Below are 26,183 nucleotides of genomic sequence, written 5' to 3' on the forward strand. Positions count from 1 at the left end.
CTAACATACTCTGTTACACGGTAGAAGAATCGAATGAATCACAAAAGCCTCTATACCAATGGGTCTAGCCACGACAATGATGGGATCCAATAAAACCCTAGGATATGTACATGAGCATCCGTCTTAGACTGTACCGCTTTTCTTCGATGCACAGTACACAGTCGCCCGGTCCTAGACGGATCATATGCGGAAAGAGTCGCCTACTGGCTTAAACAGTGGAATGGGGTTCAGGTGGAGAGGCCTCATATGCGGTGATAGCAAAGGTGTACATAACAGAGAACTATGTGAGGGTTGCAAAGCCGGGCACTGCACTGAGTCAAGTGTTGATTGGATTACAGTCAGTTATATCATGTCAAACTTTGTTACAGAGGCCACTCACGATTGTTCAGATTGACTATGAGGCTTACAACAGTTCTGGATGTCATTCCCAGCTATGTATATCTACTAGGATAGGCAGTGGATTAAATTACTAAGATAGTAGGACTAATTCTTGTCCGCCTAAGGTCCGACAAGAGGGTGTCCTATTATAGATTGATGAATTATTATCGAGCTAGTCATCACCATATCCCACAAGCGCAAAGGTAAAGAATATGAACTCCTGGACTGGGGCCTTCAGACATCAGAAAGCTTACCGAGAGCAAAATCCCACAGACAAGTCAGAAGGCGTCTGTTCCTCCGTCGCAGGAATCTTCTTAGGTTCATTAGATTATGCAGTGGATGAGAATTGATATCAACGGTCAAGCGCATTCTCCTGACACTACGCATACCAATTAGTTTGAATTTACATTAAAAAACCATGGCTACTTACCATCTGCCAATACGTCCCTTTCGCCCGAAGCAGTTCTTGGTGCGTCCCCTGTTCAACGATGCGAGACGCTTGGCCAGCATGGCTTGCCCCAAAGACAAAGATAGTGTCCGCCTTCTGGATAGTGGCCAATCGATGAGCAACCGCGACGATCGTCAGGCTCCTCTTCCGGGCCAGGCGTTCCATAGCACCCTGCACCACTTTTTCCGACTGCGAGTCCAGGCTCGAAGTTGCCTCGTCCAGAAGCAGGAGCGATGGCTTCCGGAGCAATGCACGCGCAATGCAGAGCCTTTGGCGCTGGCCACCGCTGAGCGATGTCTGTGCTTTGATACCGAGCTCGGTGGCGTAGCCTTCCGGAAGCGACGTGATGAAATCATGGATCTCTGCGTCTTTACATGCTTGGATCAATTCCTCCTCGGTGAACTCGGACTGATCGAGGCCGAGGGTGATATTCTCGCGGATACTGCCTTCGAAGAGGCGTGGTTCTTGCGCGACTAGCGAGAGGGCCCTGCGGTAGGATGTGACTTCGATGGTACGGATGTCTTCGCCGTTGAGGAGGATCGTGCCCTGGGAGGGAGTATAGAATCTCTCGAGTAGTGAGATCACGGTGGTTTTCCCGCAGCCAGATGGTCCGACGAAGGCGACAAACTGTCCGCTCTGGATATCGACATTGAGTCCAGCGAAAAGAGGGACATCATGGGAAGCGTATTTGAAAGCAACGTCACGGAGCTCGACACTCGCCCCGGTCCGTTCACCGACACGCACAAGTTCTTTCTTCTCGATGCTGGCGGCACTTTCGCCTGGTTTCGGGCGCGAGTTCAGTATCCGGTTCGCGGACGCAGCGGCTTGGGCAAAGTTGGAGCCGAAACTGAAAAACTGGCCGGCCGATTGTCCGCCTTGGATGATCGCCATGAATATGACGAAGAATGAGGTCGGTTGGTATTCCCTGGAGGCAAGGAGCTGGCCACCATACCTGTAGACATCAGTAGCCTTCCAAGGTGGGTATCAAGCAGCGATACGAACCAGAAAGTGAGCGCCATCGCACATAACTCCACGCTATCTGAGAAAGCAAAGATGAGGGTTGCGTATCTCGCCCTCCGGAAAGCCTTTTTTTGTTGCTCCTGTAAGAGATCGGAATATCGATCGAGAATGGCGTCCTCCATCGTCAACGCCGAAACTGTTCGGAACGCATCGATGGCTTCTGCCGCAAACTGCGAGCTTCCCGCATAGACCTCGGCGTTCATTGCCTCGAACTGCAGTTCATATCTGATCCGCATAAAGGCAGCCAGGAATGTGCATGGCAAGGCCGCAAATACCGTCACCAGACTCAGCTTCCATCCAAAGGAAAAGGCAATCGCAATACAACCAATCATGCTAAAAATCGAGATGAGAGGGAATGCACCGTTGAGACCGATGAGCTCTTGGACCTGCTTTGGATCGGTGGCCAGTCGGGAAACAAGGGAGCCAGAAGCGTTCTCGCTCAGATCATGAAAAGGTATGGGCTTCCCTAGAATGTTCTGAAAATATTCCTTTCGGCAGGCTTCAGATATCCTCTACGCCTATTTCAGCGCGAGCAGCATAAAGGGCAGATCTGGGCCTACCACTGAGAGAGAATTGGCGCTGTATCCCACAGTCGAGTAAAGAGCAGCCACTGCCAGAGCGAGAACAAAGAACATCAGGGCCCAGAAATTAGCGGCATCAACGAGCTTTTGGCCCGTAAACTGAAATACTTGGATAAGCTTCGCAAATAACCAGCTCTGAAGTGGATAGGCCGCTGGTTGAAAGATTCTATTAGCTCAAAATCCATACTGCGTCTAGGCAACTTACTTCCTGCCCCAGCTGTGCTGATGAGAACCACCAGGTAGAACGGCCAATGTCCGCGTTGCTCATATAGTATCAGCCCGATAGTCCTCATAAACCCTCGGCTTTTGGGCTGAACGTTCTCTTCATCGTGCATCTTCTCTTTAACAGACATGGTGGGAGACTTGGCTTCTTCTCTTGACTCGAGCATCGCGCTCCCTGTGTTCTCGTCGTCTTCTGCTAACAGTTCAAGCCTTTGAGCGTTAACAAGGCCGCGGTATACTCCACCCTCAAGCTGGAGAAGCTCCTCGTGTGTTCCCTCCTCGACGTTCACACCCCCTTTCATAACAACTATATGATCTGCTCTTCGGATCGTGGATAGCCGATGTGCAATCATGACGGTTGTGCGGTTCCTGGAAACCCTATCAAGGGCTGCCTGTACGATCTTCTCGCCGCGAACGTCGATAGCACTCGTCGCCTCGTCTAGTATCAATATTTTGGGTTCTTTCACGATGCTCCGAGCGATGGCAAGACGCTGTCGCTGACCGCCACTCAATTTGATACCACTCTGTCCCACGAGCGTCGCATAGCCCTGTCAGAGTCAGACATGGCCGGCTATTGCAAGAGACCGACATACTTCTGGTAACCGCTGGATGAACTCCTCAGCAAAGGCCTCTCTACAAGCCTTCTCGATCAGTTCCTTCTTCACACCGTCAGGCTCTTTTTCCCATTTTGTTCCGATCAGGCCAAATGCCACATTGTTGAAGATAGTATCGTTGAAAAGGAAAGGCTCCTGCTGGACGAGTCCGATTTGCGATCTCCACCACTTCAGGTCCAGACTGTTGATATTGTGCTGCCCAGCATAGATACTCCCTTGGTTGCGGTCTTCTGGACTCATCGGTAGCTGATACCATCGCTCGACCAGCGCGACGATTGTGCTTTTCCCCGAGCCAGAGGGGCCGACTAATGCGGTTGTTTTTCCATTCTGAAACCGAAGGTTTAGTCCCTTGAGGACAGGTACGTCCGGCCGTGTAGGGTACGTAAAGTGCACATCTTGAAAGGTTATATCAACGTGGGCTGAGGCATCCGGTTCGCGAAGGCCCCCGGCCTTCACCTTTTCGGAATCGATCAAGTCGAAGAACGAACCCGCAGCGCTGGCGGCTTTGGACACGATAACCAAGGGCGATGCGATATTCCCTAATACACTTACCACGATCATGACCGAGAAGAACACCCTGTCAGTTTATCAGAAAGTGATCAAGTTGAAAAAGAAGCGAGGGGATGTGCCTACGTGATGACCGTGTTGATCTCCTTGATGTGCCCCTCCCTGTATAGCTTTAAACCAAACCAGAAGGCAAGGGAAAAGCTAGCATACAGAGCGAAGAAGACCAGAGCAAAGTGGATCCCCATGATAATAGACAAACCATGTCCACGCTTCCGTGCTTCTCCGATCCAGGCCGCATATTTCTTCGAGAGACTTTCCTGAGCACCGAGGGAAACCACTGTCCGAATAGACCCAAATACCTCAGCCGCTATTGACGAATGCTTCTCGTCCGCCTTGTCGATCCTCTGTTGGATCTTTGTTATGATCGGTAGGGTCACACAGCAGCCGACGAGAACGAACAGAAGCGCCGAACTTGTGACGAGAGTCAAGGCCCATGAATACTTGAAGGCGATAATGTACGCAGCGAATAAAAGGGCGACGGATTGAAAAAGAATGGCTAGCTTGTCCGAGATGCTCTGCTGGATTGTGTTGGACAGCGTCGTGATTGTATTCGTGACTGTGCCCACGGAAACCTGGTCCACTGTACTGATCGGCTGGGAGAAGAGCGTCTGGACGTATTCCAGTCGAATAGCAGCTGAGACTCGGAGACCGATGACGCGAAAGCAAAACTGCCACGATGAGACCACGATGAGAATCTATCCATCGTCTCGGTAAAGTTTTCACCCACCATGGAGAAGTAAGTCAAGCTGAATTTCGCTATAAACAGGTACACGATGTACAGACTGTTCCAGGTCAATGCACGTCAGGAGGAGTCGTATATGGCCTCCTTACCTCAGTCTGTTGACCGGCGATTTGAATTGCGCTTCGGTGACACTTGTGCCGGGCATGAAGTATCCACTGAATTCACCAACAAGATTTCCAAACACGATATTCATTAGGGGTAAAGGCTGTTTGAGGATGTGAGGTTATCTCCTTTCCAATGCGGCACTTTGGTAGACATACAACACCGGACGCAATAGCAGATATCAATGCCACGGCTAATACAAGGCGATCTTTCCCGGTCGTGTAGGAAAGGGCTCGCTATGGTCTTGTCAGTGGCACAGCGAGCAACCTTGGGAGACACTTCATACGAAATAGTTTCCCAGCGAGGCAGTCTGCGCGGGCTTTGCATCATTTTCGCCTTTGCCCTTTTCTTGTTCTTCGGGCACTGCTTGTTTTTCGGTCGAACTCGATGCGGGGTGATCGTTGGAGCTACCCATTATGAAATATGCTGGGATGACTCGTGGATAAGAAAGTAACGAGGACAGGGGATGAGCATTAAATAGATATGTGGTCAATAAATCAAAGAAGCGGGTCTAAGCGACAAGCAGGTCGAATACGAGTACGAGTTACCTGAACGAGAAAGGCTGGGCATTCTAGGCAGCATCAGGATATTCACTATAGGAGTAGTGATAGATTTCAGACTGCCAGTTCCCGCTGACCTTTCCTACTTCTTTCAACGTGCTTTTCGTCGTGGACAGGCGATGACTCCCCAGAACCCATCCAAGCACATATTTGTACGTCTTTCAATCCAGCTAGGTTTATTGAGACTAAGGGATGCTTTAGTGGACACGTTGTCAGGCCAAAAAGTATCGGTCTCAGTTATTCGCTTGCGGAACTCAGAATGACCTATGGTTAGATCTGATGTAAAAGAGTCAATATTCGATGCGACAGATGCGAAGCTATTGGAGTGCAATGTACCTATTCGCCGCAGAAAGCATGATCTCCAAAGATAAGCTTAGTCCTGTACTCCGCATATCCAAAGCGTGTACGCCACCTGACTCACAATGTATCAGTGGACTTTATAACAAACATATCCTTTGGGGAATACTTAGGCGTCTAGAACGCTTGGAGAATTATGCAACATTTGCCAAGGTACAGAGACCAGAGATTGTTTCGTTGAATGTCTAATTCCTCGGTGGACTCGGACATGAATGAGTCCAGGTCGTCGACAGGCCCTGTCTGATATACGAAGGGCGGGACGTGGTTCATCGCATGTTGAATGGACGATGCTTCTCAAGGCTGCTTCTGATCGTCCAGCCCGTCGTTCGAGAGCCTCTTGCTTTGCTCAATTGCTTTTCATTGATATCAGACGCTGGTGATGATCAAGGCTGACAGTACCGGTCAGCCTGTTATCTCCGTATATCTTGTACTACCAATCGGCCGATGCTAATAGGGGGAATTCTGTCGAGCTCGAGGTCTTGCTTTCTTCTAAATATATCATTGAACAATTGACATAATATCTACTTTGTGGAAGACACAGAGGCAACCATCATTACATCAGACTACATCCTATTCATGAATCACTCAGACGTGTTCAGAACCCGTCCAGCCTGGATCAATCCCCAGATCGGGATCGATACACTCCATGCCCACACACCCGTACGCAGATAGCTGATTGCCTCAGACTTGGCTCCCATGTACAGGGCCGTATACAAGAGACGCGCGCCGATATACTCTAATGAAAGCGTGTTCAAGTCGTTCGAGGGGAGTTTGGCCAGGTTGCCGGCAAGCTGTGTGTGATATGCGTTAGTTGGTACAGTTTCTTCAGAAGGAGATCAGCCTTACCATTGCAGCAGCGAAAAGAGGCAATCCTTCCATCGCATTTAGATGTGCTCCTCGGGCTTTGGCGAGTTGCTGCCAGATCTGGGCTGGGAGGCGGCCTTTGAGATTGGATAGGTTCTCTCGCGGTCTGTATCATCCCGTTAGCTGTCTTGGTGTTTTACAAGAGTTAGTTAGGAGCATACAGAATGTTTGTAGCATGTTCCTTTGCATTGGCCATCATCTTGACATAGTAATAGCCGTGAGGGAAGAGACCAACGGCATATGCCGCGGCAATTGAATGGAGGGAGTAATTGTTTTGAGACATTTGAAAACAGGTAGTCTTGAAAAGATTCAGTGTATTAATTGATATCTGACTGTCCAAGATGAAATTGATGATGAGGTTCTGGTGCTCCTACAACTTGAGACTTATCATCTTATATAGCCATTTATATAGCCATTTCTCGAGCCTAACCTCATAACGGGCCAACATAACGTTGATCTGGAACATAACATGCTCCTTGACTTGCTTGATATGAACAACCCCATGAATACGAGGAGTCTATAAATCCCCATTCCATCGTCCAATCACGGTCAGAATGCCGGATGATGCTCGTGTTTGTAACTATTTCCACGCATTCTACCAGCATTTTCCTGTTATGGTCAACTGGAACATCACAGCAAAGTGCGTGTCCGTAAGCATAACGTTATGGTTCCCCGCTCATTCTTCGTGTCCCTGTTTGGCCTCATCTCGCAGAATTCTTCTCTCACATCTCTGTACTACTTCCATCGACTGTGACAACTCCAATCTAGTCCTCTCTGAGCATTTGATTCTCTTGATTGGCCGATCAAAATGCCAAACAAGCGTAAGCGCGATGTTCCCGCGATCCCGGACATCACCGAGGACCCGGCGGAGCGAAAACGAGTACTGGGCGTGCTAGCTCAAAGAAGATACCGTATGTAGTTTGAACCTATTTCTGAACTGCTGCTCACTCCTGCAGGCGAGAGAAAGAGACAGCAATGGCAGGCTCTGCAGGCTCGGGCGGAGAGTCGCTCTGGATCTGACGACGGGCAACCCCAAGTCGAGGACGCTTCGCTGGCTTCAAAAGCTGCTGGTGAAACAAGAACGATGTCAAGTTCGACTGGGGTCAGTGTCTCACACGCAGTGGAGGATATTCCTTTCAACAGCGAAGGTCCTGGGGCTTTCCCTACCCAAATCATGCCCGAACTCATTGATCAAAGCATGGATCTTATTCCAGATGCACTTTCTCCAAGCCAGTTTCTTGCGTTCCCGCAATCTGCACTATCGCCTTTAATTTCTGCTCAGGAAATGCCCACAATGCCGTTGTCTGCCGTAGAGAATCCATTTTCCTGTTATTCAGCACCAGCCTTCTTGTCGGATCTGCTGCCCCCATTTCAGTCCACTCAGAGCACCAACAGCCCCGAGGGCGATTGCAGTCTCTCTGACCGGCTGCAAACATACCAGTCCTCGACATTCTCCTTCCCAGACGATCATATGCTGGAGATCCCCTCTCTCACGCTTCTCAATGCGGCAATGAAGGTAGCTCAGCGGTTGAATATTGCCGGCATGCTGTGGGATCTCGCGGCCATGAGCCCATTCTACCAAGGACCCGAGAGCCAGACGATCTCCTCGCCACCATCTCTCTCGTCCGGCTCCTCATCTCCATCCTCAACGGCATTCAGCTCAAGCGGCGGACCCGACGATGTCATCGAACTTCCCCGTCATCTCCAACCGACCACCTCTCAGCGGCTCATCCCTCATCATCCCATCTTGGATCTCCTTCCCTGGCCGAGTACCCGGGATAAACTCATCCAGGTGTTCCATCTACCGCCGGAAATGCGTCCAAAGTCTGCGCAGGATCCCATTGGTCTTCTTCGATTCGTCTATGATATGGAAGATGTCAGTGGAGAAGGAATCAAAGTCCGGGGTGGTAATCCGTTCACCCCGGAGGTCTGGGAGATCGGACAGGTGGTTTTCGAGCGGTGGTGGTGGGCTTTTGATGGAGAGATTGTCGAGCGCAGTAATTGTGTGAGGAAAGAGAGGGGGGAGAGACAATTAATGATGAGAATGGAATGACCTGAATATATGTATCCTTTGATCACTTACTGCGGCTATCAGACAAAACCAGGCAGATGGCATCCCGGGAGAATGTCCTATACATGCTTTTAAACTCTCTGTCTATGTACAATATAGGAAATGCCTCCAACTTGTTTTGTGCGTTGCATAAGCGTCGCACATTATGACTAATCTGACTTTATGCAGGGTTTCATTAGTCATCTCCAGGTTTTCTTCCCTTCGGATGCCCCTGATCAAATACTCAGACCTTCTTTTGAACCTCATCTGATCAAGTCTGTCTTTACCGATCGAACATAATGCTTGCATCTCAACTTCTTCTCAGCCTGGCTGGTGCTGGCCTGGTCTCAGCCCAGAATACCGTCACCTCCATGTTGATCTACGGCGCAGACCCACAGCCTCTTGTAGCTTCCATCGTGGGTAATGTAAGGACTTTCATGTCAATTAGCCCACTCTCCAAACAATCTGACCTATTGTGAGGATGCCACCGCAACAACATACAGCATCAATTGTCCCCCAGGCACAGATAGCTCCGACTGCGGCATGGGCCCCGGCCTGACCCTTGTCGCCGGCCCCACGACCACCGTGTTGAAGATGGACGAGCCGGAGGAGGATTTGTAAGTCGGACCTTGCCCTATCCTGCCAGACAGGTACCTAATGTGTATGCAGCCATTGGACCGTCAACTGCTCTGTTGGCGGAACGACCACCGCCGTGTGTACCGAGACGGCCAGCGGCACGGGGGCGAATTTCCCCGGGGTCAGTGCCTCGACCTTTTCCGACGATCTGCCTCTGATGAAGGTGACTATTACTGTGGGTTCGGCTACAGGTGTGACTGCTGCCACTGCTAGTGCTAGTGCTAGTGCTACTACGGCTACGGCTACGGCTTCTGTCACTTCGACTGCCGCTGCCTCTGGAAAGTCTACTGCGTCGGAGGATGCAAGCAAGACTTCTTCGGCGGGTTCGGCCAGTGCTTCGGCCCACAGCTCTTCCGCTGTGAGTACCGGAGGAATGCCGCAGGTCACTGGCAGTGCTGGTGCGCTTTTTGGCGCTGCTGCGGTGGCTTTGGGTGTTTTTGCTCTGTAACTTCCGACTGGTGTTCCAGGTCTGTATAAATAGCACACTTGTGGATATGCATGGCAGATTTATACCCGTTCGCATCGCTGCTAAGCTTAAAATGGGAAATCCCGGAATTGTTCGCCTTCTATAACAAGTATCGAAGAAAAGTTATGTCTGCCATTGTATACGTCTCAGCAAATGGCTATGCTAAGGTACTTCGTAGACCAGTGCTTCAAAGCTAATATCGCTCCTCATTTGATTGACCATTGTCGGACCCTGCCATTTCTTCCGTCCATGCAGCACCCAGTCAACACAAGCGAAGATCATGACCGCTCCCAGGACGGGCCCGGCATAGTTCATATTCTCGCTGGTAACGGGGATCTGAGCCAGGAAGGGTAGGAAGATAGACACATAGATTGCAAATGCAAATGCAATCGCAAAGAGGTTTACGGGTGACCAGACCCCTGCGGCCCATGGTGAAGACACCACGGGCTATCTATGGTTGAGAATAGTAATAACTAACTACTAGTACTGACCCCCTCAGCTTGATGAGTCATCATCGAACTTTGATTTCCAAAAAGAATGAAAAGATCTCGGCCATTGCTCAAGGAGAGCTTGAATATAGAGACATCGATGGTGGGTTATTATTTGTCACGGCGATGTCTTATTGTGTTGAGAGAACAGAAGTGGAGGGAGGCGGAAAAAGAAAAAGAACAAGCCCTACGTGGGGGTCGAACCCACAACCTTCAGATTAGAAGTCTGACGCGCTACCATTGCGCCAGCAGGGCTGTTGTTATGGTAGCCTGCGTTATCTATTGATATACAAGGCTATTCTCGATTATTTACTATCGTGGATACAGACCACCATTCCCGTCCCGAAGTCCTTTCAAGGAGACAAACAAGCATTGTGCCAACTGGATTTATCTACGACATGCCCACAATGCTTTGAGCCATGCAGACCTTCAAGAACATCTTCAAACTCCGACTTCCACGCTGTAATTCATCTCTCAAGTCTATGCTAACCAGAAGGCAGCTTTCTCTTGAATGTCGAGGTATCTGACCGTCTTTCCTTTGCGAGGTTTATTGCATTGACACTAATCAGTTATAGGACATCCGATCTCCAAAGAAGATCTTTTCCAATACACGAATGGGCGGTTCCTTACTGAGGAGGAAATCCAATGTTCCAAGCGTTATGTTCGTTTCAACATTGACAAATTATGTGACGTGGTTGCAAGCCTCTCTGGATCGGAAAGATCCACTGTTTCGAGGATAGAAAAAATGGAAGGCAGTTTCAGCAAAGCACTCCTTATGACAACAGAGGATGGATCTGAGTATATTGCCAAGATTCCTTGCCCGAATGCGGGGAGACCTATGTACTGCACGGCGTCGGAGGTCGCCGTGCTAAGCTTCAGTGAGAGGAAACTTTTGGAAATTGGCCGCCACGCCTCAGCTGATGCATTTCCATTATATTAGTACGAAAACATACGACGATTCCTGTTCCTGAGGTTCTAGCCTGGAGCTCCGATATGTCCAATGCAGTGGGTGCAGAGTACATCATTATGGAAAGAGTCCCCGGAGTGCAGATGTTCAAGGAATGGGATGAAATGGGCGAAAGCAATCGGATCTCCTTAATTAAACGTCTCACTCAATGGGAAAGTGAGCTCTCTGAAACCCAGTTTCCGGCATACGGCAGCCTATATTATAAGACTGCTCTGAGCGATACCAAGATGATACCTCTGGATTCGGCCATAGACCCTCAAGGTGAATTCTGCATAGGACCTTCTTGTGACCCCTCCTGGCTCACTCAGGGTGGCCATCAGCTTCTGCCAGGCTTCCTTTGTGGTCCTTGTATGTATTGTCTCTCCTCAAGATTTCAACATTGCTTACCGCCACCACAGGGAGAACACTTTGCGACATGGGCGAGTCTCTCATTCAACGCTCGCTCTTAAGAGCTAGCCAGCATCCCAACCGGCAGCTTCCAGCCTCCTTATATGGCTCCACAGAGGAACATCTATCTCTCCTTCACGTGGCGAAAGAAGTCATGCCAACGGTGGCATATAACTCCAAGCTTTTGGACAACACTCAGCCAATACTATGGCACACCGATCTCCACATGGGCAATATATTTGTCTCGGAAAATGACCCGGGAAAGGTGACTGGCTTCATTGATTGGCAGAATACTTCCATCAGCCCTTTATTTCTACAAGTTCGATGGCCTGTCTTCTTAAGCCCACCGGAGGACTATCAAGAGGGCCCTGTGATGCCTGGACTTCCCCCTGGCTTCGAGGATATGGACGATGAGGAAAGGGAGATCGCGCTGTATCACAAAGCAAAGGGTACTTGGACCAAAGCTTACGAAGTTGCAGGTTTCTTAAACAACAGGAAATCATGGCAAGGAATGCAGGAACCCTCGCCGCTATAGGAGATATTCCGTCGTTGTGGCGAGACTTGGGATGAGGGTTTAATACCTCTACGAGAAATCCTGATTGAAATGTTTCTCAACCAGGAGAGTTTCGGATTTCCACCAGGGAGTCTGCCACTCTATTTCACTGATGAACAGATTGCACACCACAGGAAAGAATATGAGGTTTACTACGAATTTCACCAAATGCGGAAATTTGTCAAGGAGATGCTTGACACTGATGACGTAGGTTGGATTTCTCCGGAGCGTGACCTGGATGAGATCAAGTCACGAAACAAATTGCTGTTTGAGTACTATATTTCTAAGATGGCTCCAGGAACCTCCCCTGACCAAGTGAAGAAGTTGTGGCCGTTCCCTCTAAAGACATAGGTTTCAATCCTTGTCATGACTGCCCCCAGCATCCTCTGACGTCCTGCTTAGACTGCTGTCTGTCATCAACGGGCTGACAGTCGCTATCTCCTCTAGCCATACACTCGATTGTTAACGCCGACTTGACATCTGTTGCGAGATTAATAGACATTGGTGCCTGGATATCATTCGAGGTCTCTACTTGGTTCACGGCATTCCCATTCATCCTTTCCATAGAGACATTACGCTCCAGGTGGGATCGTGGGGTGGAAGATCGTATCGCCTCATCGGAACGAGTATGAGAAAGGTTCCACAACGGTCTGGGTGATAATTGAGACCGCGAGAGGTGGTGGGATTTAAACGATTATACAAGCTGCCGATTGCTCGGAGGACGATATTCACGTGACCGGAGTTTGTTTTCATTCTCTCTCGTTTGCTCTTCCATCCACAGCTTTAAACGACAACATGTCCTTTCTCTTATCACAAGTTTCTAGATTGTATGCTCTTACCTTGGACTTTGGAAAGTTATTGATAGTCACTTTTGCAAGAATACGGACCATGATCCCTCCTTATAGGCCGAGACCAGAAAGCTCGGATCCGTTCGGTCTTTCTCCGACGGGACGACGCTCTCCGCACGTTTGATTCAGCTTCAGTCGGCAGTCAGACATTGCATAGCAGGTGGCATTTCTTCGATATACTGTCACAACAGCGGCAACCATTGCTGTAATTGAGATCTCCCTGTATAAATGCCCTAGATTAGGAGCATTCGCCCCTATGATTGGGATGAGTCATTGAACAGCCATCATGGAATCACCTAGGGGAACTCCCACCCGTCTCTTCAAATCATGTCGCTGGTGTCGAAAGCAAAAGATGCGCTGCGATGCGCGCCATCAGATGCCTTGCTCCCGATGTCAGGCCACTGGTCGTGACTGTGTGGTGGACACAATCGATGGAGGGCGCAATGAGCGAAGAAAGCACAACAAAGAGCAATCTCGGTATCCTGACTACAACAAACCCAGTCGCTCATACAACCTACTGACTTCTATCCAGATTCAACCCCCTTTCTCCAACAAGTTCCAGCCTCTCGTCAGTGGGGAGCTTCAACAACCGAGGGTCGACTGGCCAATCCAGCCTTGAGATTCAGCATTTTACGTCGCAGGATATGATGGCTCCCCAGTCGGCAATGCATTCCATGTCGGTCAATCTAGGAGCTTCAAACGAGCAAATATTCATCGGCGAATCCGAGAATGACGACCCAACGAAAGACGTGATTGCAAGAGGCATCATCACTGAGGAGCAAGCTCGTGGTATCTATGAGAGGTACGGTACGTTCACCTGAGCAAGAGAATGATGCTAAACACCAACCAGGTTCATGAATGGAAGCAAGAATTTTCTGCCTCTCTTCGACCCTGTCAGGGACACCTATGACTCCATCCGATCTCGGTCATTGTTCTGCTTCACAGTCATAGTCTACCTTGCTAGTCGGGCGGTTCCTGATCTTCGCAGTAACAACCATTTGCAGCGGGTTCTACAAGATGAAGCGCAAAGGCTAGCCGAAGACAGCTTCTTCGAACGACCGACCAAACTTGAGACTGTCCAAGGAATGATTCTTCTAGCTGCCTATTCCGAGAAATCTTGGTTCTCCACAGCTCTCATTCTCCGGACAGCGCTGGATTCAGGGCTTGAGAAATCTCTGGACACCCTTTTGGCGCAGACAAACACTCCCCGGAGTTACCTGTCAGCCACGATGGAGGATCGCATTCTGGTCTGGCAGACACGAACATGGCTAATCACGTACACGACTGAGCTTGATATAGCTGCGGGGACCGGCAGAAAATCGCGAGTCAACGAGCTAGACGTAGCTAAACTCCGCAAGTACCTCGATTATCCTCTTTCGCTGCCCAGCGATATGCGTACAGTCTGTATCATTGAAATCCATCAACTACGAGGTAGTCTATATCTTCTGTCATCCTATTGGTCATCGCAACTAATATAGCACAGCTCGAGCGCGACGAACTATAGATAATACCACCGCGGGGCAGTTGCTGTCCACGGAATTGCCCGCGATCATGGGCCGATTAGAGGAGTGGTGGAAGACTTGGGACGGGATCCATGACCGTAGGAAATCGATTGCCCGTCTGGAACAGGGAAGGATGCTGACCAAGTAGAAAATGGCTTCCATGCTGGCGCTTTTCAGCGGTCGAGCTTGAAATACATGCTCAATTATGCTCGGGTCTATGTCCTCTGCGCCACCATCGCTCGCATTCAGAAACGGCCGTCGTCGGAAGTTCTTCCAGACCCGGAGTCAGACGCTGTCCTGGGACTGTGGAAGTCTCTGATCGAGATCATCATGGGCCAAATGGCATGGTTGGTCAACGAGGCTGCCTACCGGTGCCAGCTCACCTGGGCTCCGACGTATCCGGCGCTCACTATAGCCTTTATCAGTAGGTTTACCCTTCTGCTGGCCCATGGCATGTACTTACCAGGTTAGCAACATTCGCTGTTCGAGTGGCACGGTGGCATCCCGCGTTGATCGATCAGAGCTTGGTTTTGCAACGAGCGCAGCAAATCAGCGAGATTCTCAAGCTCCCCCCTTATCCAGATATCCATCGCACCGTGTCCATATTCTCCAACTATGCAAGTGCGCTTTTTGCAGAAAGGAGTTCCACAACCAATCAAGGCCCAGCGACGTCAAATACTGCAGGATCCTCGATGCAGCCAAGGCAGAGTACCGTCAATTCGAGGTCTGACTCCGATCTGTTTGATATGCCGCGTGACCAAGGTCAGGAGCAGCCGCTGCAGAGGGATGCACAGACTCACGGAGACTCTCTGTCAGAGGAGGGACGAACGGCGGAAGCTCGATCGGACCCTACACTACCACGCCTTCTGGGGGAGATGACTATCCCCAATTGGACCCTGTCAACTTCTATTGCGGACTCGTTTGATCTTTTCGAGGAGGGGCAGTCGGATGTGTTTGACTTTTTGCCCTCAATGCCCTCCATATCCTAGACAGTAGCGACTACATGGTATCGATCTGTGACTGAGGCGGTTGTCGAATGTGATGAATCTGAAAGGTTGCCATATCAGCTGTGATCGACAGGCCTAGACTTGTCCTATGGGCGATCGGAACAAGTTGCCTAGCAAACAAGTCAGAATATCATGTGCTATTCCCCAATTCCTCAATCCCATCCACTCAGAAGCAGTCTTCATGTTCGATCAGGCATCAAATGCTCCTCCAGACCACGGGGCCGGCCGCTGTGGACCGGATCCTGATCGGCGCCGGAGCAAGTTTCTGCATCTCCACCGGGGCCGGTCCGGCGCCGGATTTAGTGGTGGAGTTTAAGACTGAGCGGGTGCTATGATTGGCGAATGGGTTTCTATATCTTGGTCCAGAGATGAGAAAACAATTACATCTCCAATGCCTGGACACATCCATTCGTTTCTATGACTCAGTTTTGCGGTAAGACTGCCCAGGTGTTGACCGTTTCTTCACAAATAAATACTCCGAATGGCGCCAAGTCGAGGGTAATTCGGAGTTTTTCGAACTCAAGCCTATACAGCTGGAATGCACACAGCAGAGGCTATTCATTATGTCAGAAGAGAAATCAATTTCCAGTCCGGCTCAGACCGAGTGTTCCACAGGTACAACATGCGTGCATTTCAAGCCGTTTAAGCTACGAGTGCTGACAGGTACAAGGGACACCCGAATCTCGACCAGTATGCTTGGGGCAAAGCAAATTCGCATCCCCAAATGACTGGCCGTTACATAAAAAGTTGTCCATTGTCGTCGCAACCTTTCTCAGTGTAATCAATTCGGGCATCGGGACCTCCCTGCCCAGCAATGCGGTCCCCTACATCATGCAGGAGTTCCACGTGGAGGATGCCACACAAAGTAATTTACCAACTGCAGTGTTTCTCATCGGGTATATTGTCGGGCCACTTGCCTTTAGTCCCCTGAGTGAGACCGTCGGACGGCGGCTGGTGCTACTGCCTACTTTTACTGTCTTTGCTTTGTCGACCGTAGCATGTGCGTTGAGTCCGAATTGGGGATCGCTACTTTTCTTTCGTTTCATCTGCGGAACCATGGGCTCTGCGCCTCAGACGGTTGTGGGTGGTGTATATGCGGACATGTTCTTTGATCTTCGAGAAAGAGGAAGAGTGATGGCATTCTATATGGCGGTATGTCTTTTAGGATGGTTCATCGAGACCAAGTATTGGTAATAGGACTGACTTGCGCATCTAGTCAGCTAGTTTCGGACCCATCCTTGGCCCAATAATATCGGGGTTTGCATCACCCTCTTATGGCTGGAGATGGACGTTCTGGATCGCTTCAATGCTGGCGGGCTGCGCCTGGATTGGCCTTCTCTTTGTGCCCGAGACCTTTGGGCCGGTTCTCTCGAGACGCGATACGACTGGAATGGAGGATACAGTTGCAAACAACACCGTCAACATCGTTCAAATTGTGAAGCGACCTTTGGCTATGCTGCTCTTCGAACCCATTATCACCTTCACTTCAATATACATCGCGCTGGCGTACGGTCTTGTCTTCTTCTACTTCCAGGCTTATCCGATAATTTTTGAAGGTTTGTGCCCTTCTTGCTTGTCATATTACGTGTATGCTGACTTGGCAGGTGTCTACGGGTTCGACGTCCAGATGACCTCTCTCGCTTTTCTACCTGGTATGTACATTCACCATCTTATCTGTGCGATGCTAATAAAAATAGTCGGCGTCGGTGCAGCCTCCACCGGTCTCGTCGCCCTTTACTGGGATATCACCTATGACAAAGCCAAGAAACACAACAAGCCATGGCGCTTCGGTGCAGAACTCCATCGCCTCCCCGTTTCCTGTCTCGGCGCCGCCCTCCTCACAGCCAGCCTGTTCTGGCTCGCCTGGACCTCCCGACAGGACGTCCACTGGGCGGTTCCCATCGCCTCCGGAGTTGTGTTTGGTTTCGGCTACCAGACTATCTTCGTCTCGCTGTTGACATACGTGACCGATGCTTATAAGATATACTCAGCCAGCGCACTCGCCAGCTCGGTCATTCTCCGCAGTGTTCTTGGGGCGCTGTTGCCGCTGGCTGCTAAGCCGATGTACGGAACATTGGGGGTGAGTTGGGCGACCTCGATGCTGGGGTTCCTGAGTCTGGCATGTGTGCCGATTCCGTTTGTGCTCTTGTACAAGGGGGCGTGGGTGAGAGAGAGGAGTAAGTTCTGTCAGCAGCTGATGAAGCAGGAATGGGCAAAGGGGAGTTCAGATATAGAGCGGGGAATACAGGGTTGAGGCAGGATTGGTTGGTGAGACATAATGACTTATGAGAAACCTAACTTTAGACATCAAAAGCGTTTAGTGTAATTTTCGGCTATATAATATGAGAGTCAAAAGCCTTGAATGGTGAAACCAAAACAGCTCAAAGTTCTCATCTCATGGAGTACCATGCCATCCCTCGGGTAGAATGAAGGAAATACATTCATAAGCCAGGTGACAATCAATGAGACTTTTTTTCGATGGACCCTTGGTGAAGCTTTGATGGCTATGAGTAAATTCATCGCAATACTGCCTTCTGTCTCTCCATATGCGAAAATATAGCTCGGCAAGGCTGTAGGACATACAGATATTACAAGACATCTCGCTAGTCAGCCTTGCTCAGATCTTGGGCTATGAGAAACAGGCCAAAGAGATCTCAAAGACACCCGACAGGGAAGTAGAAGTCAACATTATAAGGCGAAATGATTGAGAAAAGGTGCTAATATGCACTTTAAATTCCAAGACAGCTGACCTTCTGAAAGCGAGACTGGACTCACTTTGATTTGCTGTAGATATTGCTCGGTAATCGATGGGATGCCGCTAGGTAGTTAAGGCCGATCGATAATCTGACATCAGAATGCAATGACTCACTCAACAACCCATCATATATGTTGAACACGATTCCAACCACCGATAAGACCTATGTCTAACTTCTCATTTCAAATGTCTTACCCCGAGCAAGCCGTTGCTGTGATCATCCCCGAGGAGACACCCCCCATATCGACCGAACGTCTCCTCCTGCGGCCCCTGCGAATCGGCAACGACGAAGATGCCGCGGGGATCTTCAGTATCAGAAGCCGACAGGATGTCGTGGACTGGCTGTGAGGAAGACCTGTATTTCACAACGACGTTCTCACAGCTGACTCGTCCACAGCTGGCCCAGAATAGCAGATACTACAATCGAAGAAACTAAAGCCACGATGACGAGAAAGGTGTTCAAAGATCCTGACGCATCCGGTGCGGTGGGACGATCATTCTTCTTTGTCATTATCGCAAAGGATAGCCCGGAGCGTATCGTTGGATCCCTCGGTGTCAACTCCCTCTCGCCCGCTCCCTCGGTGGGATATGCCATCCATCCCTCGTACTGGGGGAAGGGATATGCCAGCGAAGCCTTACGGGGAGTGATAGACGCATGGTGGAAGCTGCCTCGAGCCTCTGGCATGGGATATGTAGAGAAATTGTTCGCGGCGGTCAATTGTGCTAATAAAGGGAGTGTGAAGGTGTTACAGCGAAATGGGTTCAAGACTTATGAGGAAGTTAAGCTTGAGGGGGACACGGTGGCTTTTATGGAACTGAAGAGCCCAGGGCGAGCGGATTTTTTGACCCGGATTGATGGATATGATCATATTCAATAGAGTCAAGTCATTGTCTAAGCCATGAGACCCCGGGACTTCGACTTCTGGCACTAAATGCAATGCCAGAACCATGCACTGTGGACTATATTAGGATCAGTGACCCTAGACCAATTCTGACGGAAACACCTTACGTCTGTGGCAAATTTTAGCATATTATCTGGAAGAAAGGATCAGAGAGAGGCATAAAGATGCGAAGGATCTAGGAATGTCTTCCACGCCACTCACACAAGTCCATGCTGCCGAGTGCTAGTAATAATGTCTATTTGGAAGGAAGCACTGGTGTCTCCCTTCTTTCAGTGGAGTGTATGATTGATAGAGTTGAATCCCTTGCAGTTTGCATTGCTTCAGGTATCTTTCCATCTTCGTCATTATGGCTATATCTCAAACTTAAAGCCCTCACTAAGGATCTATTGATCTAACTTGATGGCTTTGAGGGGCTGGAATCGTACTACCAAATTTACCAGTAACAGAGGCTGATCCTTGAGCACTGAATGAAAGAGCAGATCTGCATTGATACCGTTGAATATAGGCGGTTGACACCAACAAGTCCATTCCCTTCATCAATACTACTAGAGCATATTTGCCGCAATAGTGTATCAGGCAGAGACTGCAGTGTGACCAGCTGACCTGTCATTAGACTATTGCTGAGAGAATAAATCCACAGCTTAAATCCACAGCTTACAATACATCAGATCTATCAACGAGCTGTATGCTAGTTTTAGAAATTGTGGCTGTCAGATGCATGGTTCATGCATACTGTGCAACGAGAAGCTGTAAGGACTGAATCAGACAAATCATCTGTCGCTGCGTCTCAAAGGATCACTTCTTGGAAATCCATGCCTGTCAACTCTTCCGAGTTCAGGTCTGGCTCTCCTCATCCACCCCCACACCGCTAATAATCCTTTACAGGAGAGCTCGTATTGGGGCCCTATGGTCATCGCCATTGGTCATTCCCTTCGCTTGTATACGAGGACTGCACCAATCTTTTGAATTCTTGGATGTCCAACGAGACATTCAGTAAGACATTTTGAAGTATGCAGATGCCGGCTTGCGGGCTGAGCCAGTCGCTCAATCAGTTGATCGAATCCACGTTTCCGGTCGACTCATGATGAGGGTATAATTCTCAGGCAAGGGACCCTTACAAGTGCCGTAACTGCCGTTCCTATAATCAATGCATTGTGTACTCCATACCATCCATTGCAAGGCTCTCATATGGAGTAGATCTTGCCAAGACGTTGTGTAAGACATGGCATCTGACAGCGCATATTAGGCAACCGGTTGGGGCTCCTCGATCGAATCATCTGAGACAAGTCGAACTCTATGGCTGCCTGCACGACATCATATCTGAGTTCCTGTACAGGTCAAAGAACCTGGTCTGATTTGGATGGTTCTCCCAAAGCCCATCAGCTTCGATGTATGCTGTGTCACACAATGACCAGAGCTTTTGGACGCCACAATCCCTCGTTGTCGACTTGAATGCCTCGAGGTGCGCTCTCTCCAGTCGCCTCACTATACCCGGGCAATAACTGGCCATCTCATAAGACATAAATACCCGTCATCATCCGGTCAACTGGTTCCAAGACAAGCCCACTTTCTGAAATCTAAGACCTGACCATCCTACCAAAAGTCACTACTCATCTCGATCACAATGTTCAAGCCTGTTGTTCTTTTCAGCCTGCTTCTAGCTGCAGCAACTGCCGCTCCCACCCCCACCGACGACCTCGTTCCTCGATCCTGTGGCACTCTCGGCCCATCCGTCATTGATGTGCTGCGAGTATCGACGCCCGACAATGCCTCTCCGGGCCAGCAGTTCACGGTCAGCCGCGCCGGGTCTCCCGTGTACAACACGCAGGTCGCCGCACTGACATTCAACTACATCCCCGCCGGGGCTACAGGCTGCATGCTGGAAATCGACATCCCAGCCCTCGCGCAAGCCAACCAGATCGCCGAGGGAGCCACCCAGGTGGACATCTGGTCCACGGACCCCTGGGACTATAACTCGCTGCCTACATGGAACAAGCCCCCGAAGAAGAGGGAGATGGTGGGCACGTACATCTTCCCGACGCAGCCGACGACGGCAGAATCCAAGACCATCATTGCCTCGAATACCTGCTCGGATCCGATGAGCTTCCTGGTGGAACTGAGTGGATGGCAAAGCCAGAGTGGCAGTGTCAACTTTTATAACACGCTGGGTGGAAAGCAGGGACTCGTGCCGATTGGATTCAGGATGATCTTCAACTGTTGATCTAAGTCGGGAAATTGGTGTGCCTGTCAGATGTCGAGTCGGTAGTAGGTGGCTTGGATCATTCCTCTAATCGGGCAGACCAGACAATCAGCAGTGCTCCATAGGTGTAGAAACAGGAATTATGTTGCGTCCAATTCTTTTATGAGTGTCCATGTCACCATATCGTGGCATTCTCCCCCGTAACCGTGATGTTTTCACCACGGGGCGTTCGCGCCTCCATCCACGACGTCCATGCTTTACCGCATCGGGCCTCCTCGTCCATCCCAGTATAGCACACAACGCCGGCGGCTCCATCATGGGTCTGCGAGAGGGAAGACATAAAGGTGGGCCTCGACGACGCCTTCGACAGCGAACACATCAAATGCCCCGCCGATATCTGGCGCCTCACGATTGTCCCTGAACACCGTCTCAGCACCCCCGTTCAATTTCAAGAAGCGCGTCAAGGAACTTCCGATCCTGCGAGGCACCTGCCAGGATGCAGCGGGTCTCCTGGTCACCAATCCCCAGCGTGCGCTGCAATACCATCAAGGGCGACAGTGGGAGGCCGCGGCAAGCGAATCAGCCGGGTTCAAAGACAAAGGAACCCTCTACAAGTACCGCAAAGGGGGCCGCGGCGAATATAAGTCCGAGTGTCTGCACCACCACAGGATAGGATAGGCTTTTTTCGCTAATCTGTTCTCACAGGGCATCTCGACGAGCATTCGTGGAATTGCATCATGGATGACACCCAACAAGTTCCGGTGATAAGCATTCCGGTGAATTGTAAAAGCTGCAGAACAAAATCAAGTCTAGGCGAAAGAAACTCTGTGATTCGGCGAAGAGGGACACCCGTGCCGATATCGAGAGCAACCACTGGGGGGAACAGATCAAGTTCACCCCGGACGACAGCCAAATCCAACCTGAGAGAATTGCTCTTGCCAATCTTGAATTTGATATACGGTGCAAAAACTTTGACCAGACTGGGGTTCGATCCCAGGACCTTGTCGGTGTTAACGACACGTGATAACCAACTACACCATCCGGCCCCATGTATGCATGAGGAGATCAAATATTATGGTATATGAATTAATCTTAATCTTAGCCTTATACCAGGAGTCTTCAACGACCTCAACATCACCGCTTTGGAGAACCTTTTTTCTTTTCTTTCTTTCTTTTTTTTTTTTTTTTTTTTTTTTTTTTTAATTTCTTTTCCGAAACCTATATAATTGGCACAAGTTGTGCCAGCCTCATCAGTTCAGGATATGGAGCTGCTTAATCAACGCGTCAACCTAATAATGCACCCCTAACGAGCAGGGTAGTTGCATAGGGTTGAGAGTAGGTCTGACCCAATCCTTTGCACTGACATGCATGGTTAGAGACACTCTAGGCATGTACAGGGTCTAAGCCCTGCTTAGGCGCTACATGACTGGACCACATTGTTGAAATCCACCATAACCATGGTGTGTAAGAGACTGTCATTGAAGTCACTTAGCACAAGGAGCCGCCCAAGTGGAGACTAACATGCTCGTAGCAGAGTATCCCACAGCTCTTTTGTCAATTCTTGTCCAAGAAAGTCCCTCGCTGTTCATGTATGATGTTGGCAACTTGAGGTTCAAGATTTGAGCAAGGTCTGTGAGTGAGTTCAGGGTCATTTCTTGCAGGCGATTCTTCAGGTTAATGAAACACTCCAAATATAAATATCCCTGCTCAGCTCTTGATTGCTCTCCCAGCACCGAACCACAAGGGAAAAAAACAAGGCACGACCACCCAATCTTCCATAACTCGTCCTACATTCGATACTATCTCTGCATCCTGTGAGTATCGCTGCTAGATATACTTCGCCGTAGCTGACAAGGGCAAAATTCAGGAGAAACATGTGTCAGCAACTCATTTAACTAATCTAGTTAGTTATCCAACCTCCCCCTGGCCCTCCCTTTCTTCTCTCTGCTCACCTCCCTCATACGCACAGCAACAATTTTTTCTGCACGTCCTCTTCCAACTTGTTACATTTTATCCTTATTATGAATATCCAGCAGCAGTTCCCTGATGTCCACTGGGTCTGGAAAGGAGGCATCTCCTTTGTCTATGAGGTCCATCCTCGCATCGTGGTCAAGGTCCCGAAATCTGGCGACTTTGAGCGAGAGCAATTTCAGAAAGAACTCAAGATCTATGAGATCTTTTCTCAACATCCGCCCTGCCCTTCTATAGTGCAGTGTTTCTTCTACGCAGACAACGGCATTTTCCTTGAGTACATGCGAGGTGCGATCCTCCTTATCAGTGTTGGATGATTATGTCTACTAACTGCCTCATTAGATGTAACCCTCTGTTCTAGGATACAAAATAATCATACTCGCGACCAGCAATCTTCTGTGGTTACTAAAGTGGAGAAACTGGAACCTCTACCCCTACGAAAGGAATGGATGAATGACCTCGCTCAAGCTGTTGCTTTTCTAGAATCACTTAATCTCGCTCATGGTGACCTACGACCTGAAAATATTTTGCTTGATCGTAACCGATTAAAACTATCAGATTTTGATTGTACAGCAGAAATTGGGACAGATTTTGAAGCTTGCATCGCCCCATATGGAAGAATACTCAATAGCAACGAGCAGGACCAAGGACGATGTGGGAGTTCTGGTTTCCTAGGTCCTCGAACTGAACAATTCGCCCTGGGTTCTTTATACTACCTCATAAACTACGGCTTTGAGGTTTACGGTGATCGATGTCTTACCAAGGATCCCAAAGAGCATGGACGCAAAGTTGTGGAGTTACTGCAGAACATGGAATTCGCAAAGTTAGATGGTGATCCATTAATTGACGACATCATCAGCAAATGTTGGCACAATAATTATGCCACGATTGCGGAATTGGCCGCAGACACAGAGACGCTCCTTCCTGGAAGAAACAACTGGAGAGAGACTGAAGCCGAAGCCGAAGCCGAAAAAATGCAATGGCGTACGGTTATAGGCCGCGTTATTCGCGGGTTATGGAAAAGTTTCGTACTCTGTCGCACCAGCCAAGAAGCAACCAAGCCTGAAGTAGCTAATGGTGGAGAATTGGATGGCTATAGCCGTGGCATCGGTCGCCAAAACAACTCAGTAGTGGATTTCTCGTCGAAGAGAACATTCTGTCAGAACCTGGAGAAGCGCGGACTTCTTCATATGCTTTCTTTGGGAGAGCCAGAGCAACTTGGATTCACTATCGAGTGGTATAGACATTCCACGAGTTGAGACGAAAGCTCAATCCAAAGTGTTGCCCAACAATCAACAAGGTGGTGAAAGCATGTCATCTGCAGCCTCAAGACCAGAACAATTCTGGGACGCGTCAAATGAGTCGACTCTCTGTCACTTTCAGTGCTTTGTCATCCAAGTGAAAACAGTTCGGGGTTGAGTGCTCGAATGATCGAAGGCCTTCTGGATCCTCACAGGCTAGGTAGCGATCTGGTTGGCGCACGGACAGAGGACGAATCAGCAGCTTCACCTTCGTCTACAGGGACGGCGAAGTTTCCCCTGATTAACGTCTCCCAGAATCGACCTGCAAGCTAAGGTGGACTCGCTCGGAGAAGTTTCAAGCTCAGAGGGCAGGATGGCATCCAGACGAGACCTGTCTGCCAATTGATTCTGTGACTGATGCACCGTGCAGGGTCGACAGAGCTCTGCTTGCCAGTCGTTCCGTGGTCCAGGAGCGAAGACAAAACCCGTAGGGCGCGAATAACTCCCTCGTCGTCTCCAGTCAGCTGGCTACACTAAACAAACCCAGATGGGCACGCTACACCGTTTGGCATAATTCACCGGCAGGGATACGTCCAACCAGCCTTGCTTGTAATATTAATAAGCGGAGAATATCTTAGCCTCATTGCAATCATTGTCAACTCTAAGACCCAAGGACAGATAGTTAATAATTAATAATCTTAGAATCCTTTTAGTCAATGCAATTCTTCAGGTGCCAGGTAATGAATGAATGAATGAATGAATTATTCCTCCGGCTGTGCGCAGCCTAAGGCTGCATGTAGCCTCCGCGCTGATTATGCTGAGTCATCTATCTAAGCATGTGACATGCCTTTTCTTAGTTCTCATGGTTCAATCGCCCTGTTGCCATAGCAAATCGTATCACTGTTCTAACCACCTCCATGTTCGGTCTCCAATTCTTTTCTTGGTCGAGTTCTTCTCCTGTGGGTTTCTTTCTCCTTGATCGGCCTCCTAATGCGTATGACATGTCCCCGTATCGGTCACCCATTGCCACTCTCATTTCCCCGCGGTGCGTTTCCCATCGTTTACATTCAAAAAGAAAATGCTGTACTGTTTCCTGCCCCTCTGTGCATTCACAGGTTTCATCAGCTGCTTGTCCAATTCGGCGTAGGTATTGATTCAATTGAGTGTGGCCTGTTCGGAGCTGTGCCAAGGTCGATGCTTGTGTCCTGCTGAGCTGATCATACAAGGTCCTAGTATGTCGTCCTGGAAGGGACGCATCGATCTCTCTCGTGTACTTGCCGAAAGGATTTTGTAGGAACTGCTCCTTTCGTGCTTGATTGAGCGTATCCCGCATTTGCCTCCAGGCAGTGGATCTTGCGCGTTGGGTAGCCCAAGCTGGCAGGTGCCAGGTAATCATAGTTTTTCTGGAGTTACTGCGTATCATTGAGGGAGTAAGCATCACGTGACTTCATCTGGGACAAGAGTGCTAGCATCCCACTTCTTATTGATTATAAAGACAGAGTCTCCTCGTAATTGAGGATGTCTATTCAAGTATTCTGTCATAATCCAACAATCTAGGGCCCACCAGTCCAGCATTGCCTGATTCGTATCTTGCTTTTACTTGGACTGCCCATCTTGACATCATCATGCTGATGTCATTCATTCTTCTATACAATTCAAGACCCAGGCGATGGCTTGATATATCTGGACGACCACCATGGCCAGAGATTCAAAATGGACTGTATATCCAGAAAGATAGCCTCCCAGTTTCGGCCA

The 26,183-nt window shown here is 49.5% G+C and overlaps 7 protein-coding genes across 7 annotated transcripts; 5 read left to right on the forward strand and 2 right to left on the reverse strand.

Annotated features, from left to right (window-relative positions):
• Positions 1-730: 730 nt before the first annotated feature.
• On the reverse strand, positions 731-5,089 carry CDV56_109235 (ABC transporter ATP-binding protein; the record flags this gene model as incomplete). The annotated part of the gene is made up of 11 exons (XM_026762854.1): positions 731-757; positions 809-1,778; positions 1,829-2,358; positions 2,407-2,579; positions 2,633-3,197; positions 3,243-3,840; positions 3,897-4,498; positions 4,558-4,612; positions 4,662-4,777; positions 4,833-4,910; positions 4,961-5,089. 11 exons carry the CDS (start codon positions 5,087-5,089, stop codon positions 731-733), a joined length of 3,843 nt encoding a protein of 1,280 aa, XP_026618607.1.
• A 1,083-nt stretch (positions 5,090-6,172) lies between these two features.
• Positions 6,173-6,738, reverse strand: CDV56_109297 (MAPEG family protein; the record flags this gene model as incomplete). The annotated part of the gene is made up of 3 exons (XM_026762916.1): positions 6,173-6,382; positions 6,438-6,561; positions 6,617-6,738. The coding sequence occupies 3 exons, from the start codon at positions 6,736-6,738 to the stop codon at positions 6,173-6,175; spliced, it is 456 nt and encodes a 151-aa protein (XP_026618608.1).
• Positions 6,739-7,263: 525 nt separating this feature from the next.
• On the forward strand, positions 7,264-9,499 carry CDV56_109304 (uncharacterized protein; the record flags this gene model as incomplete). Its single annotated transcript, XM_026762923.1, has 7 exons — positions 7,264-7,366; positions 7,412-8,460; positions 8,695-8,780; positions 8,831-8,930; positions 8,986-9,122; positions 9,175-9,316; positions 9,367-9,499. Coding segments are annotated over 7 exons (1,750 nt in total), but the record flags the coding sequence as incomplete, so codon positions are not given.
• A 1,171-nt stretch (positions 9,500-10,670) lies between these two features.
• On the forward strand, positions 10,671-18,992 carry CDV56_109332 (uncharacterized protein; the record flags this gene model as incomplete). Its single annotated transcript, XM_026762951.1, has 16 exons — positions 10,671-10,973; positions 11,036-11,410; positions 11,461-11,928; positions 12,214-12,334; positions 13,383-13,652; positions 13,701-14,281; positions 14,334-14,450; positions 14,501-14,776; positions 14,824-15,304; positions 15,553-15,664; positions 16,023-16,511; positions 16,576-16,915; positions 16,964-17,011; positions 17,057-17,536; positions 18,320-18,458; positions 18,512-18,992. Coding segments are annotated over 16 exons (5,081 nt in total), but the record flags the coding sequence as incomplete, so codon positions are not given.
• Positions 18,993-20,640: 1,648 nt separating this feature from the next.
• Positions 20,641-21,237, forward strand: CDV56_109398 (uncharacterized protein; the record flags this gene model as incomplete). Its single annotated transcript, XM_026763017.1, has 1 exon — positions 20,641-21,237. One exon carries the CDS (start codon positions 20,641-20,643, stop codon positions 21,235-21,237), a length of 597 nt encoding a protein of 198 aa, XP_026618611.1.
• A 151-nt stretch (positions 21,238-21,388) lies between these two features.
• CDV56_109405 (uncharacterized protein) lies at positions 21,389-22,240 on the forward strand (the record flags this gene model as incomplete). The annotated part of the gene is made up of 4 exons (XM_026763024.1): positions 21,389-21,560; positions 21,650-21,868; positions 21,922-21,992; positions 22,058-22,240. The coding sequence occupies 4 exons, from the start codon at positions 21,389-21,391 to the stop codon at positions 22,238-22,240; spliced, it is 645 nt and encodes a 214-aa protein (XP_026618612.1).
• A 997-nt stretch (positions 22,241-23,237) lies between these two features.
• Positions 23,238-24,446, forward strand: CDV56_109417 (uncharacterized protein; the record flags this gene model as incomplete). Its single annotated transcript, XM_026763036.1, has 3 exons — positions 23,238-23,475; positions 23,530-23,691; positions 23,746-24,446. 3 exons carry the CDS (start codon positions 23,238-23,240, stop codon positions 24,444-24,446), a joined length of 1,101 nt encoding a protein of 366 aa, XP_026618613.1.
• Positions 24,447-26,183: the final 1,737 nt, after the last annotated feature.

The sequence above is a fragment of the Aspergillus thermomutatus genome (assembly GCF_002237265.1).
Source record: "Aspergillus thermomutatus strain HMR AF 39 chromosome Unknown NODE_6, whole genome shotgun sequence".
NCBI classification, from domain to species: Eukaryota; Fungi; Ascomycota; class Eurotiomycetes; order Eurotiales; family Aspergillaceae; genus Aspergillus; species Aspergillus thermomutatus.